Genomic DNA, 22,642 nt, shown 5'->3' with positions numbered 1-22,642 from the left:
GGGAGGGAGAGGGAATCAAGCATGGAAAAAAAAAAAAAAAAGCAAAATATACAGGACATAAGAAATAGAAAATTATTTGTTGGTAACACGTATGTTGATGTGCTTGATTGAGCCAATATACAGTGTATTCTGGATGGAAAATTCATTTTGTATGCTGTAAATATGTATAGTGAATTAATGTAAAAAAATAAATTTAAAGAAAATAATAAAAACAGACAAAAAACAAAATACCAAAAAATAAACATGCACATACACAGAAACATGCTAATAAGTAAGTACTAATAAAACTGGTGAGATGCAAAAATAAAAATTAAATAAATAAATAAAAAATAAATAAACAGAAGTTGTAGGAAATCTGTTATAAACCTACATTGGTAAATAGCATCATCCTATATTGGGTATCGGAGCTGGCCAATCCTAGAATAAGGTTTAAAAAAAATAATTTGGGAACCAGCAGGTGGTGTAGTGGTTAAGGTCTGGATTCCCACATGGCCAAGTACAGTTTGAGTCCTGGACAGATGGCTTGAAACACCCCAGAAGTGAGTGTGTGCCCCAAAATCCCAAGATGAGAATGGAGGAAAAGGGACTGCAGTGTGGCCAGTCCCCCATGGAGGCTGATTTCTCACTTTCTCTCTCTCTCTGTCTCTCTGGTGAGCACAAATGCCTTATAGCAAAATTTAAAAAAAAAAAAAAAGGAAAAAATAATTTGTAAATTAGTACAGAATTTCTAACACTAAAGGTATCAAAAATGCTACAGGTCTTGGCTTCTAACTGTTCTATTCTTTTTCGTGTATTATACTATCTCTCTCTCCTACAAATAACAGAAAAACCAGAGAGCATTAAATAGGATTCTCAATTGCTAAGTATAACAGGAAAATCATAGACTTGTTATTAATTGGGACAGTGGACGATAACTTGTAAGAGAATCCATCTAATTGTAAGACAATAAAAATCAAAAAATCTTTTCTGTAAAGAGCGATATATCACACTACTTAGGAATAAAATTAACTAAGGAGGCAAAAGACGTGTACACTGAAAACTACAAAGCATTGCTGAAAGGAAATTAAAGTCATATATAAGTAGAAAGACATCCTGTGTTCATGGATTAGAAGACTTAATATTGTTGAGATTGCAATAATATCCAAAGAAATCTACAAATTCAATGTAATACCTATTAAAATCTCAAAACCATTTTTAGCAGATATTGGAAAACCCATCTTAAAATTCATATGCAGTCTTGAGGGACCCCCAAATAACCAAAATAATCTTGAGAAGAAGCAAAGTTGGAAGACTCACACTTCCTCATATCAAAAATTACTATAAAGCTACAGTAATCAAAATCAGTGGTGATAGTAGTGGCATAAACATAGGAATATATACCAAAGGAATAGAATATAACTCCCAGATAAAACTCTCATGTACATGGTGAACTGATCTTCAACAACAGTGTCCAAAAATACACAATGGGGTAAGGACAATCTCTGGAAAAATTGGATAACGACATGAAAAAGAATAAAACTGGATCCTTACCTTATACTGTTAGGCCAAGTTAGCTTAATCACCACCATGTTAGGGAATGCTGGGCTGAGTTAGCTTAATTGCTGCACTGTTAAGTCTTCAAGGACGGAGTCCACTTTGTTAGGGCCTCAAGGACGGAAACCAGGAGTTTGGGAACTCTCAGATAAGTGGAAAACGGGAGGGCCCAGCACCTCCGAGGCAAGGTCATCCAGACCCTTAGCTGAGAGCCCTTATCTAGACCTGAGCAGGTGGTGATAGCTGGACCCTCGCTTCTCATACCCCCTCCTGTGTATGTGTTACATTCTATGAAAAATCCTGACCCGCTCGGGGTCCTTGTTAAGGCCCGCTGCGAGGGGCAGAAACTCAGACCCCAGTTAGCTGGAAAAAGAATAAAAGCCTCTTTTGCAGTTGCATTATCATTGTCTTTTCTGCGTCTCCATTAGTTAGACCGATCTCTGGACCCTTACAATATCATACACAAAAATTATTTCACAATGGATTAAGAACCTAAATGTATAGTCTAGAACTACAAAAATCCTGAAAGAAAACTAAAGGAAAATATTTGTAACATTTGATTTGGCTATTATTTCCTGGATATGCCACCAAAAGCACAAGCACAAACTAAAGGGAGAAAAAGATAAAACAGACTTTATCAAAAATAAAACTTCTGGCATCAGAAGATTCCATCAAGGGAGTAAAAACACAACCCATGGAATTCAAGAAAATATTTGCAAATCATATATATTGTCAGAGATTATTATCCAGAGTATATCAAAAAGCTCCTAGGGAACCAGCAGTTAGCGCAATGGCTATGTCGCTGGACTCCCACGTAGTCGACCGTGGTTCGCATCCCAGACCCGGTGGCTTAAAACTCACGCAGGGCGCGTGTGCGTGCGTGCCCAAGATCCCGAGAGGAGAATGGAGGAGAAGGGATTGCGGCGTGACCATCCCCCCGGGGGGTGATTTATCACTTTCTGTCTCTATGTCTCTCTCTGTCTGTCTGGCAAGCGCACGTGCCCTATAGTGAAAAACCTCTCAAAACAAAACAAAACAAAACAAAAAAACAAAAATACTCCTATAGCTCAACAATGAAAAACTAAACCCAATTTAAAAATGGGCAAAGGCAGAGCACAGAGGATTTTTAGGGTAGTGAAACTACTATCATGGTAGATACATGTCATTACACATTTTTCCAAACCTGTTGTATTTACTACACAAGGAATGAACACTAATGTTAACTATGGACTGTGAGTGAAAAAATAAATAATGGACAAAAGACACAGACATTTCTACAAAGAAGCTATATGAACAAACAATAAGCACATGAACTGATGCTCAACTGTAACTAATCATTCAGAAAATGAATGCGTGCAAAAGCACAATGAGGGGCTGGCCCATTGTCTGTCTAGTAGTTGAGAGAACTGAATCACATGGCTGACTGTAATTCAAATCCTGACTCTGGTAGCTTGAAACACATTCCATGTGTATGTGTGTGTGTGTGTGTGCGCACACATGCCCCTAATCCAGGCAGAATGGAGGATTGGAGAAGGGACTGAGGCATGACTATGCCTCATTAGGGAGTGCTTTCTCCCTCTCTGTCTCTTTTCCTCTGTATTCTTCTGATGAAGACACACATACCTTCTGATAATTAAAAAAAAATGAGATTCAGTCAGTCACTGAAGTGTAGTGCTAACAGCCACATGGCCCACCATGAGTCCAGATTCCTAGTCAACCTAAAACTCACAGGGCATATGGATCCAAGATCCTGAATGCTTGGAGGTCTGGGGGACAGGGATCTCGGCTGACAAGACTCTGTTAACAGTGCCCCTACCATCACCAAGTCAACTTTAAAAAAATTCATACCCATTAGGATAACTAATTAAACAGGGAAAAAAGAACGTAACAAATGTTATTTAGGATGGAGAGAAATTAGGACCCTCACGAAGTATTTGTAGAAATGTAAAATTGTATAGCCTCTGAGGCAAACAGTTTGGTGGTCTACAAAAAGTTAAAACATATAATTACCATGTGGTCAGCAATTCTACTGCTAGGTATGGATCCATAGAATTGAAAGCAGGGACCCAGTCAGTCACTTGTACCGAAATGTTCATAGTAACATTAATCACAATAGCCAAATATTGGAAAAGCCCATATGCCCTTTAATAGATAAGTGAATAAGCTAACTGTGGTATAATACATTCAATGAAATATTCAGCTGCAAAAGCAATGAAGTACTGACATATGCTATCACATGGATAAACCTTGAACACATTACTCTACAGGAAATAAGCCAGAAACATAAGGAATAATATAGTATGATTTCATTTATATGAGATATCTAGAGTAGGCAAATCTGTAGCAACAGAAAGTAGAACATAGATTACCAGAGGATAGGGGAATGGGGAGCTCTTTATCGTTCAATGTTTATTGTTTAACAAGGTTTAGTTTGGTATGATAAAACAAATTGTGAAAGTGGATAGTAGTAAGGATTGCTCAGCAATGTGAATGTACTGTACTTACGAATGCTTACAGTGGTAAGTTTTATGATACATAAATGTTACCACAGTAAAAATAATAATAATATATTTCCCTTAATTTTACCAAAATAAGCATTTGACATTATACTTAGCCTATGAGAATTTTGTTTAAAAACTGCTCGAGTATTGTTTTAAAACATCTCATTTTCCAAATCAAAAATTACCATTGTTGGTACCAGACGATGGCGTAATGGTTGTGTTGCTCGAACTCACACAGTTGATAGCAGTTTGAGTCCTGGACTCGGTGGCTTAAAATTCATGCTGGCACATGTGCATGCATGCCCAAAATCCCAAGAGAAAAATGGAAGAGAAGAGGCTGCAGCATGGGCATACCCCCTGGGTGGTCATTTCTTGCTTTCTGTCTCTGTTTCTGACTGTCTAGCAAGCGCACTTGCCCTATGGCAAAAGATCTCTCAAAAAAAATTTTTTTACCATTGTTACTAAATCCCTTTTCAATTAATTTCTGATTTTAAGAAAATCTATTACCAAATGAAATAGAAAATACCAATCACAGTATGTTCACTTTTAAAAACTCACTATCTCGGGACCAGCAGTTAGCGTAATGGCTGTGTCACTGGACTCCCATGTAGTTGACCGCAGTTTGAGTCCCAGACCTGGTGGCTTAAACTCACGCTGGATGCATGTGCATGTGTGCCCAAGATCCCAAGAGGAGAATGGAAGAGAAGGGATTGTGGCATGGCCATCCCCCCTGGGGGGTGATTTCTCACTTTCTGTCTCTGTGTCTCTCTCTTTCTGGTGAGCGCACGCGCCCTATAGCAAAAACCTCTCCACAAAAAAAAAGAAACAACTCACTATCTCTTTTCTCCAAGTAACTAAACTCAAACAAAATGTGCTAAAATTTACTAATAATAAATCAAGCAAAAGATTATTTTCGGAAATGGTATAAGCTGCTATTTCTTCTTGTGTATCTTCTTTCTTTGAATTTTTTATTTGAAAATAATTTGTACTAACAGTTAACATTACTAAGCCATAAGAAACCATACTCTCTTTTTGGAATAGCTAATAGAAAAATATGCTACTTGTCATAATATTTGGTAAAAAAAAAAGTAGAAATAATTCAAAAATATTTAATATTCTTACTCTTTAAAATACAGCTTTGAATTGTCTAAATTATGCTGTTTTAGAAAAATACACCACGGGTTCCAAATCATTCATAGTTTATTGGCATTTAATCTTTAACTAAGGCATAGAGGAAAATATATGTAATTAGCTTCCTGATTATTCTACAGAGTAAAATTTAATTTGCTCTTTGAGGTGTCATCCCATGAGTCTGATCCAAAAATATAATGGAATCTCATTTGTGTTATTTAAAATGATAAAATGCTAAATCAATCTTTGATCAATGATTGTTACTAGTTAATTACTGTAGTTGATATTTTGGGCATGAATAAGCCATTTAGTTTACTCAAAATTTTAATTTCCTGGAAGACTGGAAAGACATAAATTTCTATCCCATGTTATATCTCTTTTTTTTTTTTTTTTTTGAGAGATTTTCGCTATAGGGCACGTGCGCTTGCCAGAAAGACAGAGAGAGACAGAAAGCAAGAAATCATCCCCGGGGGGATGGCCACATTGCAATCCCTTCTCCTCCATTCTCCTCTTGGGATCTTGGGCACGCACACACACAGCGTGAGTTTAAGGCGCCAGGTCCGGGACTTGAACTGCGGTCAACTACATGGGAGTCCAGCGACATAGCCATTACGTTAACTGCTGGTCCCCATGTTATATCTCTTATTATGATCACACATTTCATTTTAGAACAGAGATCCCTCTGTTGTTGATACAGCGTATCTGCTTGCTGCCTTGAGGTACAGGCTCAGCTGTTGGTGTTCCCTGGTTTTGATTTGCCAATGTGGTTATTTCTGTCAATTCACAGAAATGGTGTCATATAAACAAGAGAGGCTATGTTCTAAAATATACATTTCTAACAGGCCTAAATAAAATGTAGGGCACACACTAAAGGCAATTAGGATGAGAGACACCATGAATTATGCTGAAAAGAAATTAAATAATACGGTTCACATGCTGCTGAAAGAGGATACAAAGAACAAGACTCAGATTCCAGCTCAGGGGGTCTTCCCTAGCCAGGTGTTCCTGGACCCTCTCAGGGTATCTCACTGTAGGTATGTCATAGTAGATACCTCAAACTTCATTAATACATGTCAAATACATCCCCAGCTCACTATTATGATACAAAGCTTCACAGTCAATAGAAATGTAAAACAACTGGCACCTTGCTCTTGGTAGGTGATACAGTCTTGTATTGCAAATGGAGCCTGGTTCCCTCACCTCCTATCTCATCATGTTTGAAGGACACAGGGAAAACAACTTATGAATAGCTATAGTGTCCTTGAGTGTTTATTATGTAATTATGACTTTGCTCTCTCACATCATTGAATGTAACACCCATGTGCATGTGCAGCAGTTTGGTTTTGACAATGAGCCATTATTGTCTGCAGCCTCTTTAAGAGAAAGGGACCAGTTGGTCAGTTAGCCTGGCACTGTGCTGCCCTACTTAACTAGCTAACTCTGCCCTGCTCTGCTCTGCCTTGGTTCAGGCTGTGAGTCTTAATGGTCTTGGCTTGCCACTGACTTGGCTTGGCTTTGGCTTGGATCAGCTCAGCACTAAGCACTGTGAGCTCTGAGTTCTCTGTGAGCTTTGCAGCCTACTAAGAACTCTGTGAACTAAACTCAGTCAATAAACAACATGACATCAGTACCTCCTGTCTTTTTCCAACTCCCTGTGCCTCTGTTTGACCCACCCATCAGAGGAGGAAAGAACCTTGCAAAACAAGCCTCTAGTTTGGTGTCCTTTTAAAGGACCACAATCTAGTGGTTTTTAGTACGCTGACAGAGTTATACAACTATTGCCATAATCTAATTTTAGGATATTTTCATCACCTCTGAAAGAAACCCTGAACTAATTAGCAGTCATTCCATATTCTCTCCTCCTAATGACCCCTGGCAACTACTTCTCAATTATGAATTTGCCTATTCTGGCCATTACATATCAATGAGATTACACAGTACGTGGTCCTTCATAACTGTGTTCTTCCATGTAGCATGTTTCTAAGGTCTATCCATGTTGTAGCTTATGCCAGTACTTCATCCCTTGTTACTGACAAGTGATATTCCATTGTAAGGATATATCACATTTTATGTCTCTCTCAATCAGCAGATGGACATTTGGGTTGCATTCACTTTTTGGCTCTTAGGAATAATGCTGCTATGAACAGTTGTGTCTACATCTTTTGTGCTGACATAAATGTTTACTTCTCCCGGTTTATACTAGGAGTGACGTGACTGGGACATCTCATAGCTCTATTTTTAACTTTCTAAGGGACTGCCAGTTTTCCAAAGTGGCTATACTATTTTACATTTCCAGTTTCAATTTCTCCACTCCTTCAATCAACACTTATTATTTATCTCTTTTTATTTTTAGCTGTGCTAGTGAGTGCTGCAGGCTTCGTTTGCATTTTCCTAACAACTGGCGTTACTGAGCACCTTTCTGTACGTGTGTCGGCTCACCTGCATATCTTCTTAAGAGAAATGTCTATTCAGAACCTTTGCCCAACTTTTTTTCTAAGAAAGATTTCACAGTTTTGGCTCCTCTATTTAAGTCTATGACCCATTTTAAGTCAGTTTTTATAATATAATGTGTTAATCTCATTTTATAAAGAAGACTACCAGTAAAGAAGAGGTTAAGCAATTTTCCCAGTCTCACAGGATGCAAAGAGCTGACAGAATTGAAACCTCAGCCATCTGGCCCTGGAGTCTGCACGTTTACCCATGACTGTTCTGCTATACTGTAATCTTTCTATTGGTATCGATGTAAATTGATCAATTATGTGGGTCTTGTTCTTTTAGTTATTAGTTAGTCCCAGACCTGGTGGCTTAAACTCACGCCAGGCACATGTGTGTGCATGCTCAAGATCCTAAGAGGAGAACAGAGCAGAAGAGATTGCGGCATGGCCATTCCCCTGGGGCGTGATTTCTTGCTTTCTGTCTCTCTGTCTTTCTGTCTTTCCGGTGAGCACACATTCCCTATAGCAAAAACCTCTCAAAAAACAAAAAAATTAATGGGAAACGTCCAAAAAGAAGTCAGTATTGCTTTATAAGAGATTGTCAGGTTTCTGGTTTATGTAAAACAAATGTTACAAATACATATGAAAACTTTGATTTATAGCAAAATGAAAGTCTATGTTTTATAAATCTGTAATCTCTTATACTGAAAATATTTTACTGTTCATGGAATTATTCTATTGCTTTCAGTAATTGAAATCACAAGAGAAAATTACAGCAAACATTTCCTTTCCTCAATATAGAAGATCTATGGTCACTGATTTATTAACATGTATTTCCTTATATTATGTCACATTTTGTGAAAGCTGATTCTTCAAAAGGAGGATACCTTAACACTACATAATATCTAATTTATTTCATCTAGTTTTTATTTATAAAAAAATTACCAAAGTATAAAGATATTTATACTCCTGATATCTCTGTAAAGTAATATTTTGGTTATTAACCTATCACTTCACAGAAGGTCCAAGGGAAATTCAAAATGTTAATAACTTTGGCAATGTTAAATAATATTAAGATAGATTAAGTCATTGATCTAACCAGAACTACCTCGGGTCTCTTAATAGCCAATATTCTATCCACCTTGTATCATTGATTCATTTAGCACAATTAATTATTAAAATCAATTATTAAAATTCATAAAGTACTACATGTTACCCACTGTATAAATGAATTACATTATACACAGATTTTAGAGCGATTTATTAAATAAACCTTTCAATTCTACTGCCCTACCACTGAAGGCTATTTATTTATTTATTTTCAGGTTTATACCATAGAGTAAAATGCATGCTCACCTGAGAGACAGTGAAAAAGTGAGAAATTACTGCCACCACCCCTCACCCAGAGGTGATGGCCACACGCACTCCCTTCTCCATTCTCCTCTTAGGATTTTAAGCATGCACATATACTCTTCTGGCATGATTTTCAAGCCACCAGGTCCAGTACTTGAATTGTGGTTGCCCAAGTGGGAGTCCAGCACTTTTAATCTTGACACCACCTGTTGGCCCCACAACAGGCCTTGTTTAAAACCATGTAATTTTATCTAGGTTACAGTGACTATATAGTTTCCAACTCCACTTGTCTACTATTTTATTATATGTACAATTTAACACAGTTTGTTGAAAAAGAAAGACAAGTATTGGCTAAACAAAGACAGATTTGCCAATTTCTTGCTGACTTAACAACTGATTTTAATTTGTGCTGAAAGCTTCTTTTAATAAAGTTGTCTATTTAAAATAACTACTAAAGTCTATAACAATAACATAATGAATACATTTTCCTAGAATCGCAATAGAGACTTTTTTGAAATGTTAACTTGAGAGTTTGTAATAGATGCCGTTCACAGAGGGTTGCTTGCTTTCTTTTTAAAATTTCTAATGGGAACACTTCATACTTTATCAATGAACCTTGTAATCTAAATTAACATGTACACCTTTGCCAACATGAAGGAGTTATTTGAATTCATAAAAGGTTGAAAGTTGAGGTTTTTTTCTTTCAGATGGTACAAATAAGTTTTGTAAGCAGCAGAACCACAAATTCTAACACTGTCTACAGAAAACTGATTGGGTGACAAACTGGGGAAAGCTTCCCAGAAAGGTTTTCCCTGAATATTTTTTGCATTTTGACTACCCCTGTCTGAGAAGCATCCAAATGCTTTTACTATTCTTTGGTTTCTCAGAAGAGAACCAAAGGATTGTTCTCTTGAAAACTTGATAATGTCTTTCCTGGATCACTATTATCTTGGGAGTGCAAAACCAAATAAATTCATTCCTTAATGTATAATGTGCTCAAAAATAGTTGAGTCATTTACCATCTTCAAATATGATTAAGAGAAATAAAAGTGAAATATAATGAGCATAAGAAAGCTTTCTAGATATGAAAAACTTAATAATGCTTTGGGTGCTGGTAGAATAAGTTCCTCTGGAGGCCGGAGAGATGACGTAAAGGGGAGTACTTTAAGGCTATGAGGAACCAAGCTGCAGGGTAAGTTGGGGGAAACATTCTGTAGAAAAAAAAATGTCAAAATAAAGTCTTATATCACTAAGATCTATTTTTTCCTGGGATGTTAAAGAACATGACTTTCAAACTCTAGGCCCAATCACATCATAGAAAGGCTTCTACATAGTAGACAAGTAACTGGGATTTGGAAATTCTATTTACTTATAAAAATAAGAAGTTACTCCATAATAAAAAGGAAGTTCATAACCAGGGTACCTGGGTTTACCTTTGCTTTGCGAAAGTGGTAGACCACCAGCATGCTAATGAAGTCAAGCAGCATACACAGGGCTTGGAAGGAGATGATAGCAAGTCGCAAATACGTATCCTCCTGGGCAAAGCATGGGCTGTCATCCACACAGTAGGGGCAGCCCTCCCTGCAAGGCAGGCAGACATGAGCTTCTTCTGACACGTCTTTTGTACTTCCTGGAAATTGGTGATCTGGACCCCTTCCTGAAAGTTCCAAATAAAACCAGTGTCATTTATATCTCTGAGGTAGGTAAGATTTAGTACAGAGTCAAAACACATCCTCATTCATTTTCCTATTTAATAATGACACTTTTTTTTTTTTTTGGAGAGGTTTTTGCTATAGGGCACGTGCGCTCACCAGACAGAGAGACAGAGAGACAGAAAGCAAGAAATCCCCCCAGGGGGGATGGCCAGAAAGACAGAAAGACAAAAAGCGAGAAATCATCACCCAGAGGGGATGGTCATGCCTCAATCCCTTCTCCTCCATTCTCCTCTCAGGATCTTGGGCACACATGCACGCACACGTGCCCAACGTGAGTTTAAAACACCAGGTTCAGGACTCAAACTGCAGTCGGCTAGATGGGAGTTCAGCGACATAGCCATTACGCTAACTGCTGTTCCCCATTTTCCCATTTATTAAAGACATTTTCTCAACCCTTTTGTTAGGGAAGAGAGTTATGTTACCCAAACAAAATTCATTTTTTACCCTCTTTGATTTTAATATTGTCATTCAGAGTAATTGAGAAAAAATAGCAAAAATGGAAATAAAACCTTGAAAGCAGGGAATAGTTTTCTAAGTCTTTATATCATTATTTTGTACTTAACCAACTGATTTTATTCCTGGAAGAACAAACTATATTCCATAAATACTTCTTAAAAGAATTAACAAGGTTAAGAGATAGGAGAGACAACATCTTTCATGTACCAAGTAAATATACTCCTCATTTCTGGAACTTTTTGATCTAGATGGCATAGAATCCAAATTGAAATTTTGATTGCTCCTTAATTCAGCAAGGATATTGTCTTCCAAGTTCATTGTCTAAACTGGATAAAGAAGTGCTTAATAGACAGCAGTTCAGTATGCAATAGCCTAATGACGGTGCACCCTTTGCCCACAGTATGACCCACACTTACAAGCTATCATGCAATTTCCACTTTGCATACCCATGGGACATTTCCACACTGTTCCCTAACTGCTGCTATTGATCCTCCCTTTAATTTTAGATCCCTTTGGCTCAGTTATCAAATTTAAATTAGTTCTGAAGCCCAATAGATAAAGATTCTCTTTAACTGAGTTTGCCACCAACACATAAACAAATAATATTACAAAAACTACTTCTAACTACAAATGCAATATAAAACAAATTGGATAATATATACCCAGTTCAGTCTGTAACACAACTTTAAGAAACTGAGGAATTCAGGAAAGAGGTTTTTCTGGTTAGTAGCATTTTTATAATACAAAGTTTAACATAAAGCCATTACTTTTTTTTTTTTTTAACAATGTTAAAGGTTCATGACCATTCTGAAAGGTATTTGTCTGCTTTCCTTCCTCGGTAAATACAATAACAAAAATGTAATTGAATATTTCTTTGATGATTCAGGATGTACTGCTGTTTAAGGGTCATCATTCTGTTACACAGTGAAAAGCATATGAATCTTAGTCATATGGGAATCACAGACATGGTCCCCACCCCTAGAAAATTCTGTGACAATAGACAACTCACTTGGCCACTTTAGGTCTTAAGATTGTTTATTTATAAAAAAATCAATTGCTGTAGGAATTAAATGAGATAATGTATATAAATCACAGTGACCAGTTGTTTCTCCTCTTTCCAAATATGGGAGATGCAAATAAGAATTAGGAATTCATTGATGGCAGAGAAGTGCTACTATCAGGAAGCAAGGAATGTAGAAGGGAGAGCTGAGGGACAGAGGAGGTAAGTGAGAATGATAAGCTCCATTTCGGAAAAGTTAAATTTGAATCCAGTAGAAATATCCAGTAACATGTGGAAATACTTTAAGATACATATAAGAGCAGGATCAGTGTTAGAGCAAGAACACAGAGAGCTCTGGGAGGGGATGAGACGACAATCGGGGAATGGAACAAGGAACACCCTGGACAGGTAGACACATTTACAGTGTCATAATTGAAAACTGGGATTTACGGGAAACTGCTGGAATGTGATCAAACGTCATGAGTGAGAGAAGGTTATGAGACTGAATGATTTTCCTTCACTGACCTTTAAAACTGTTTCCATAGAGTGGTAGAGATTGAAACTAAGTTATCAGGACATAAGGAAAAAATAGGTGATGAAATAGAATATTATTTTAATAAATATTCCATTGGATGGAAAAGGAAAAAAAAAAAAAACCCTCATGATTAACAGTAATAATGAAGGAGTCCAAAAAGGACTTTCATGTTGTGTTCCATTTTCTTCTGTACAGATGAGAGCTGAATGTGCTGAAGTCAGCAAAAGGAGCCACTGGAAAATGAGGAAACATACAGAAAGACTGGTGAAGAAAGGATTTGGGCAGTTAGGCTAGCACATATTCAGAAGCACAGAGGTAGAAATTAATTCTAAGAACATTTGAAATCTGTTTTAACACTGGAAAAAAGTACAGATGGATTAGATATTTTAAAAAGGTTTTCTGGGAGCCAGCCTGTGGCATGTAGTTTAGACAGTAGATCCCACATATCCAACTGCGCAGTTCAAGTCCCAGACCTGGTGGCTTGAGACACATGCCAAACACTTGTATGTGTGCCCAAATCCCCAAAGAAGGGAGAAATGGAAAAGAAGGAATTGCTGCGTGACCATGCCCATGGGGGATGTTTTTCCTCTTTCCTTCCTGTCCCCCTCATCCCTTCATGAGTGCACACACTCCCTGGCAAAATTGAAAAGAAAAAAAAAAGTTTGATTTCTGGTAGAGAGGAGGAATTGTCTGAAAAAAAATTTTTTTTGAAGTAAAACAATTTAGAAAAAGAAAATATGCGAATCAGGGCCAGCAGGTACTATAGTTAAGGTAGAGATTCCCACATGGACAATCATGGTTTGAATCCCAGACCTGGTGGCTTGCTTTCTTACTCACATTCCCTTCTCTGTCTCTCTCTGTTCAAAGTAAAAAATAAATAATAATAAAATTAAATAAATGAATAATTATTTTTTTTAAAAAAGAAGGTAAGAGTGAATCACGAATCTCGCAGCATCTTATGCTTTGCAACAAAACAGGTTGATCATAAAGAAGGCAAAGTTTGGAAGCTGAAAACATGAAAGATTGAAGTTGCAACATAATACAAGACAACTGACTGCATCACTTGGCAGGAAAATAATCAAGTTAGGGGAAATGATAAGACTTACCAGGGTGTCAGCATAGTTTTGTGGTTTTCTACAATTTTTAGTAGCATAGAGACAAATAGAGGGGATAGAGTAGTCAAGAAGAGAGAATGAAGAAAGAGGATTGTGCCTATGACACTGCTTTAGCTTATTTTCCTGAGCTTAGAAAATGTGCTCTCTAAAAGCAAGAAGATAAGAGAGGGAGTGAAAAGTGAAGCAAAAGCCTGCCCTAGCTGTGTAATGGTGCTGCAGGCTTCTCTCCCTCAGGGCAGCTGGTGCTTAATCCTCTAGGGTCCTTGTGAATCTGAGTCAGTCTTGGGGATAAAGCAGGAAAAATTCTCTATTAACAGAGCAAGTTCCTGCACCCTGTGCCATGATTTCAAAACTATCTCATGGTAGAACAGAGAATGAGAAGAATGACACAACTTTCCAGTCTGCAGAAAGGCACTGTACATCTACATTGAAACAAAGGGATTGAAGCATTCGGGAAAGTCATAGCAAGGGCTGGAGTAAGAGACATGGCCATACTTCTGCTCAGGGCTGAGCAAGCTTAGACAACCTCAGAGGAAGTCCTGAGGCAAAAAAGGAAAGAAATTCTGAGGGACCAGCAGTTAGCATGATGGCTATGTCGCTGGACTCCCATGTAGCCGACTGCGTGTTCGCATCCCGGAACCGGTGGCTTAAACTCAAGCCGGGCGCATGTGCATGTGTGCCCAAGATCCCGAGAGGAGAATGGAGGAGAAGGGATTGCGGCGCGGCCATCCCCCCCCCCGGGGGGGGTGATTTCTCGCTTTCTCTTTGTCTCTCTCTCTCTTTCTGGTGAGTGCACGCGCGTTATAGAAAAAGCTCTCAAAAAAACAATGTTTAGACTAATGTAGAATGGCTTATTAGTCTTTCTGGACCTCCAAATCTTAAATATAGGTCTCCAGATCTATTCAGGCAGTTTGGTCAGCCCAGGTATTATGGTGTCTCACCACGTAGCAGTTGAATTCTGCTCTACATAACAAAGAGCAAGCTGGAGAAGGTTCTACTCTTTAAAAGCTTATCTATTTATTCATTGCATGGATGGAGGAGGCAAACATACTTATAGAGAGGGGCATCCTCAATAGGGTCTTCACATAGTGATTCACCCCAGTCTCAGCCAGCCAGGATTATAGACACGTGTGTGCACCAGGTATGTATAGGCAGACCTTAGGACACGAACATGGGACCTTCCTATGTGACTGTAGCATCGTGGAGCGTTGAGTGACTTGTGGAGCCGCTACAGCTGACTTGAAGACTCTTTAAATGCAGTAGGTTAACTGGGAACAATTTGTTTCAGTCTCTGCTATCTTAAAGTGATTAGGATGTAATGTTTTAAGGGAATGAAAAGAACCATAATAATAATAAACCATACCTGCAAAGTAAACTGGTTTGTAAATCTAGAGAAAAGTTTTTAACATCATAAATAGAAAAATCTCTGTGACCCATCAGGATCCAAGCTTGGGCACCTGTCTGTGCCCATCACATAGTTAGCATGTTCAAATGGTAATCTGTATGAACAGTACAGAGACAGCTGACTTCGCAACTTGGAAGTTATGCCACTTGTTTTTTGTGCACTGCATCACATGTTCTTGGCTCCCCTTAGATTTTAGCCACAGCCTGGGGTAAACATTTACCATTTACTGGGCATGCTGTGAATATCTTAAGTGCCCACAGAATTTCTTTCCTTTTTTTTTGTTTTTTTTTTGTTTTCACTATAGGGCGTGTGCGTTCGCCAAACAGACAGAGAGAGACAGAGAGACAGAAAGCAAGAAATCACCCCCCAGAAGGGATGGCCACGCTGCAATCCCACTCTCCTCTCAGGATCTTGGGCACGCATGCACACGCACCCGGCATGAGTTTAAGCCACCGAATCTGGGACTCGAACCATGGTCGGCTACATGGGAGTCCAGCAACATAGCCATTGCACTAACTGCTGGTTCCTAAACATTGGTGTTTTAAGATTGGTTATTTCTTCCCCTGCCACAAAATACATCCTGGGTTCACAAAGCAGCACCTCCCTGAGTGTGCCAGGTAATTGGGCAGATGCCTGTTATCGGACCCAGCTGAGACTAGGGGGATACTGGGGCAGGTGGATCCTATCAAGAGTGCCTGTCTCTCTGTCTCTGTCTCTCTTTCTCTCACAGGAGATATATAATCTTTTTTTTCTTCTTTTTTTTTTTCTTTTTTCTTTTTTTTGGAGAGATTTTCGCTATAGGGCGCGTGCGCTCGCCAGACAGACAGAGAGAGACATAGAGACAGAAAGCGAGAAATCACCCCCCAGGGGGGAAGGTCACGCCGCAATCCCTTCTCCTCCATTCTCCTCTCGGGATCTTGGGCATGCACGCACACGCGCCCGGCGTGAGTTCTAAGCCACCGGGTCCGGGACACGAACCGCGGTCGACTACGTGGGAGTCCAGCGACATAGCCATTACGCTAACTGCTGGTTCCCACGGGAGATATATAATCTTAAAAAAATGGAGTATACAGTCTTTCAAATTTATATGTATGGATTAATTTAATGTAATCAACCAAAAATGGGACTCTTTTCTCTTTACTTCTTACAAGAAAATCTTATCCCTAAATCGGACTTGGATATCATTTCTGCTTGATGATAAAAAGACACACATTTCTTTAATGCAATTTTTATTGTTACTTTAGTTTTCCTACTTCCAAGCTCCTCTACACTAATGTAATTTGTTATTCATGTAAATAAAGGTTTTGCATACTGATTTGCAATGTTTCCCAATTCTGATTTGCCAGGCAGACTGAGTTATCTGTGTAGATTTAACCTGTGGAGGCAGAGAATGGGAGGTAGAATTCAGGAAAATGGATTCTCAGAAAATCTGTTTCGAATAATTCACTCTTATGGTCCCAAGTAGACTTAACCTTGTTTTGTTATTCTCTTCACCAGCCTACTGCCCTGGGATGAACTGGCCATATCCAGACCAGCACATAGAGCTTTCCAATACTGATTGACATTCTGTGTTCAATTCCCTTCCCAAGTCTCTCCCTGTGACTCTTTTTACTTGCCTGTATTATTCTATTCTGCTTACTGCTAGAGTTCTACATATCTACATACTGTACCCAAATAAGTTGTGAGTTCTCTAAGAATGGTTGTTTACCTTTATTTTTCAACCTACATTAAAATTAAAAAGACTTGGGGAGACCAGCAGTTAGCGTTATGCCGCTGGACTCCCATGTAGTCGACTGTGGTTCGAGTCCTGGACCCAGTGGCTTAAACTCACATCAGGCACGTGTGCGTGTGTACCCAAGATCCCGAGAGGAGAATGGAGGAGAAGGGATTACAGCGTGGCCATCTCCCCTGAGGGGGGGGGGGTTTCTTGCTTTCTGTCTCTCTCTCTCTTTCTGTCTGTCTGGTGAGCACACGCGCCCTATAGTAAAATTATAAAACCTCTCCCCCCCAAAAAAAGTTAAAAATACTCAACATCCTGGGCTATAAAATACAGTCATGAGTGCAAGACACAGCGGGAAAAAATAAGTCCATAAACTCCATTATTTTCCTCAGGTGGATCCCAAACAATAGTTGATAGGTGTTATGTCCATTGAAACATTAGCAGCTAGAAATTAAAAATAATTCCAAACTTGTTATGGATAATACTAAGCTATATTGGTTAGATGAATATTTCAATATTCATAGATAAAAGACAATCTGTTAGAAAATAAGTTATGATCACATACTATTTTTGTCCTAAGAAGCATCACAAGCTCAACTCACAAATTGCTAATAGTGAAGTGCTATCAGAAGAAATTCCCTTTTCAATAATTTCCATAACTTGATCTGATTATCAAAAATCATGAAGTTGGGGGAACCAGCAGTTAGCGTAATGGCTATGTCGCTGGACTCCCACGTAGTCAACCGCGGTTCGTGTCCCGGACCCGGTGGCTTAAAACTCACGCCGGGCGCGTGTGCGTGCGTGCCCAAGATCCCAAGAGGAGAATGGAGGAGAAGGGATTGCGGCGTGACCATCCCCCCTGGGGGGTGATTTCTCGCTTTCTATCTCTATGTCTCTGTCTGTCTGGCGAGCGCATGCGCCTTACAGTGAAAATATCTCCAAAAAAAAAAAAAAATCATGAAGTTGGGACCAGCAGTTAGTGTAATGGCTATGTCGCTGGACTCCCATGTAGTCAACCGTGGTTCGCATCCTGGACCCGGTGGCTTAAAACTCACACCAGGCACGTGTGCGTGCGTGCGTAAGATCCCGAGAGGAGAATGGAGGAGAAGGGATTGTGGCGTGGCCATCCCCCCTGGGGGGGATTTCTTGCTTTCTGTCTCTCTGTCTCTCTGTCTGGTGTGCGCACATGCCCTATAGCAAAAGCCTCTCCAAAAAATAAATAAATAAATCATGACGTTATCCTGCTAGGATATCCTTTGTAGGTAACTTGATGTTTTTCTCTTGCCAGTCTTATTATCTTGTCTTTGTCTGTGGTTTTGGTCAGTCTAGCTATAATGGGTCTTGGAGAAGATCTTCTTGAATTGATTCTATTTGGGGTCCTTTGTATTTCTTGGGACTGGATCTTCGAGTGCCCCTCTAGCAGACCTCTCAACAGAAACAATGCAAGCGAGGAAAGAATGGAAAAATATATTCAAAAGGTTAAGGGCATAGCAATTTCAATTAAGAATACTGTACCCAACAAGATTATCCTTCATATGGGAACTAAAGACAAGAACATTCTCAGGTAAATAAAACCTGAAAGAATTTACCAATACCAGACCAGATCTCCAAAAAGTTCTGAAGGGAGTGCTATACCAGAAAATTTTAATATAGACACACAGAAATAAGTGTTCAAAAACTAAGAAAAGAGCCAACTTAATTGTAAGGAAAAGTCTGGAGTTGAATATTATATCCCAGAATTTAATCAGGATCATCAAGCTATAACAAAGATAGATTAAGTATATGAGACTGAACCGGTGAAATAGAATTTTATGACTTTTGACTAAAACATTGCCAATTTTCTTCTAGGCTTTGTTTTCCACTTTTACGGATTTTTGTCTCGTCTTGAGCTGCCGATAGCCTTTGAACAGAATCCTAATGTGTTTCCCGGCTTTAAGTTTTAAGCAAAGTTCCTTAGGATTTCTTCTATTTAATTAAAATTGCTTTTCTTGAAATTACCAGCTGAACTTGCTATTGAAAGTTTTTAGATTATTTAAGAAATTGTGTGATCAATACAATGTGGGGGGAAAAGGAATGGAAGACAACTGTAGACACCAGAGATAGTGTGAGAGAGGGTGGGAAAGGACACAGGGTCAGAAATAGGGGTAAAAAATAATATATATATATATATATATATATATATATATATATATGTGTGTGTGTGTGTGTATGTATATAATGAATATATGAGAGAGACAGAGGGACAGAAAGCGAGAAATCACCCCCAAGGGAGGATGGCCACACCGCAATCCCTTCTCTTCCACTCTCCTCTCAGGATCTTGGGCACGCACACACACGTGCCTGGCGTGAGTTTTAAGCCACTGGTTCGGGACGCAAACCGCGGTCGACTACGTGGGAGTCCAGCGAAATAGCCATTACGCTAACTGCTGGTCCCAGAATTGGAAAATTTTTGATGATAACATGCATGATCAAGCCACTATGCACTATATTCTGGATGGGAAATCACATTTTGTATGCTGTGAAGATGCTTAGGGAATGAATGTAAATTAATTAAGTTTAAAAAAAAAGTTTCAGGAAAAAGAAAACCTAAAACTGTTTTTCTTGATACTTAAAAAAATGCATTAAAATACCTATTTGATGACTACAGTAAACTATAAAGCTCCAGCTAGGTGCTACTTCATAATATGTTCATTCTACTCACTGAGGTTTATACCTAAAATCAGACTTGTGTTCATGGATGTGTATATATCAGCTGTGCTTGCTATTCAAAATATTTTGATTAATTAAGATCTTTAGTTAATAAATTACTTAAAAAAATGCATTAAAATACCTATTTGATGACTACAGTAAACTATAAAGCTCCAGCTAGGTGCTACTTCATAATATGTTCATTCTACTCACTGAGGTTTATACCTAAAATCAGACTTGTGTTCATGGATGTGTATATATCAGCTGTGCTTGCTATTCAAAATATTTTGATTAATTAAGATCTTTAGTTAATAAATGAAATGTGGGGGAGGGGGAAGGCATAGAAAGCAACTATTGATACCAGAAACAGAGTGGGAGGAGAGTGGGAGATGCTAGAGGGTGAGAGATAGGGAATCAAGGATGGGAATAAAAGGAAAATACATAGGAAACAAGAAATGGAAAATTATTTGTTGATGATAACACATATGCTGATGTGCTTGATTGAGCCAATAGACAGTGTATTCTGGATGGAAAATTTCATTTTGTATGCTGTAATGACATACAGTGAATGAATCTAAACAAATAAATTTAAATAATAAAATAATTAAAAAATAAAAAATTTTTTAAAAAATCATTAAGTTCTATAAAGGCAACAAAGTGATAAAAGAGAGAGAAAACAAAACCAAAAGTCAGAGACTTAATTTTTAAAGCTCAAAAAACAACTAAAATTAAGGGCAAAACGTTGCACAGTGTTTCCAATAAGACTCAAAGCACACTTAAATAATTTTCTTGTTCTAAAAGTATTTTATCAATATTTACATTCAAGTGCTGTGTCTAAGACAAATGAATATATGAAGCTTTTAGAAATCATTTTACTACTAATTAATAATAATGGGCTCTTTGTTTATCTACTGAATGGTATCTTAAGTTTATAGTTCTTTAAAATTTTAGACTCCTTGAGGACAGGGGCTATAGTCTATGTATCTATCTCTCAGCACAAAATACATTTTTACATATATTAGATTCTCAGTTAAAAAATGCTTATGATAAAAATTCTCTCTCAAAAGAATAAACTAACTGATCTGTAATACAAATGTTTATTAAAAATGATATTCACCTCCAATATATCATTCTTCATGCTCTCAAACTATGTATGCTTAATAATTCATTCAAAATGGTATATTTCTAGATACTAGAAAAACACATTAAGAATACAAGTTATTCAGGACCAACAGATGATGTAATGATTATGTTGATGGACTCCCACGTAGTCGATAGAGGTTCAAGTCCCTGATGGTCGGCTTAAACTTATACCAGGAACGTGTGTGTACGTGTCTACGATCCTGAGAAGAGAATGGAAAGAAGAGACTGTGGCATGGGCAACTTCCCTGGGGGGGTGATTTCTTGTTTTCTGTCTCTCTGTTTCTCTGGCAAGTGTACGTACATTATAGCAAAAATTTCTCTAAAAAAAAAAATAAAAGTATGTAAGTTATTACAGTTGACTTTGGCACATATGGGAAAAACTGCTTAGAAACCATGTTTGGATGATAATGTGATTTGGAAACCTGAATTGTGAGCAACTTGAGACTCATCTTTCCATGTAAAAATGCCAATCTGCTATGCCAAAGTTTAAAAAAATCTTAAAAATATAAAACCTCTATATTTTCTGACATAAGTATACTGTTATTTTTACATGAACTAAAAAAGCATAAACCAAGCCAGCAGGTGGCACAGAGGCTAAAGTGGCTGGATCACACATTGCCTGCTTGAGTGTTCTGAATCCCAGATCCAGTGGACTGAAAAACACTGGGCATGTATGTGTACGTACCCAAAATCATGAGAGGAGAATGGAGTAAAAGGGGTTGCAGTGTGCCCATCCTACCTGGGGGGGGGGTATATTTTCTCACTTTATCTCTCTCTCTCTTCTTTTCTGTTTCTCTCTCTATTAAGCACATACACTTCTATAGTAAACTAAAAATAAGAAATAGACTTCATAATAGTTAAGTAAACCATAGTGCCTTTATTCAGTAAAATTCTATGCAACTATTAAAACTGTGTTTCAAGAAGACTACATAGAATATTTAAAATGCACTTAATACCAAGTTTTAAGAAAGATCATATATATAAGCATATATGTACAAATTATGAACTGAAAGAATTAAGTAAATAATAGACTTTTGGGGCCTGGCAGGTGGCATAGTGGTTAAGGGCACTGAACTCCCAAATGGCCAAGTGCGGTTTGGGTCCTGGTGGCTTGTTTTCTCGCTTTCTCTCTCTATAAGGAGGATATAATGTTTTATAATAAAAAATAATAACTTTAAAGTTATGACTCTTTAGACAGCAATTAATTCACTTAAGGGAATTTTTGCTTCAAATTCCAAAGATGTAGGTAATTAACCAATGCTACAATTATTGAAAAATTTTGGCCCTTTAAATTGAAATATAATGTTTTGAAAATCAGATTTGTGTAAAGTTACAAGAATAGTATAAAGAAATCCTATATGGGGGTGGGGGGTGGTCTTTACAAAGGTCATGGAAAAATGGAGTCAGCAGATGATGCGTCAGTTATGTCACTGGACTCCTACACGGATAACTGCAGTTCAAGTCTTGGGCCCAGTGGCTTTAAAATCATACTGGCTGTGTGTGTGTGTGCCCAAGATTCCAAAAAGAGAATGGAGAAGAGACTGCAACATGGCCATTCCCTCTGGGGGATGATTTTTCACTTTCTCTCACACTGTCTCTGTCTTCATTTTTCTCTGGCAAACACACATGCAATAAGGCAAAATACTCTTTAAAAAAAAAGTTCTGGGAAAATGCATATAACAAAAAAATGCATGAATTTAAAAATTATTTGCATGAAAAAATTCTCCTACTTTAATTCTATTTTCCATAAAGTTTTTGAAGCTTTATATATTCATTACTCCAGTTTACCAGTTATTTGCATTCCACTGTATTTACTTTATCATTCATATCCTCTCAATAGATGCTTATAAATTCATATGTTGTTTTTTTCTAAAGCATTTGAAAGTAGGTTGTAGATACTGCATCTCTTTCC

The 22,642-nt window shown here is 37.9% G+C and overlaps 1 protein-coding gene across 1 annotated transcript in view; it reads right to left on the bottom strand.

Annotated features, from left to right (window-relative positions):
* Positions 1–22,642, bottom strand: part of GPR158 (G protein-coupled receptor 158) — a 483,854-nt gene that overhangs the window by 192,573 nt on the left and 268,639 nt on the right. The window contains exon 8 of the mRNA XM_027770684.1: positions 10,387–10,610. Coding sequence (XP_027626485.1) covers positions 10,387–10,610 — 224 coding nt within the window. The remainder of the gene's footprint in view (positions 1–10,386; positions 10,611–22,642) is intronic.

Source organism: Tupaia chinensis, unplaced genomic scaffold (assembly GCF_000334495.1).
Source record: "Tupaia chinensis unplaced genomic scaffold, TupChi_1.0 Scaffold000001_1, whole genome shotgun sequence".
Classification (NCBI taxonomy): Eukaryota; Metazoa; Chordata; class Mammalia; order Scandentia; family Tupaiidae; genus Tupaia; species Tupaia belangeri.
Note: the sequence above shows the minus strand (reverse complement) of the source record. Positions and strands in the feature narration are given on the sequence as shown.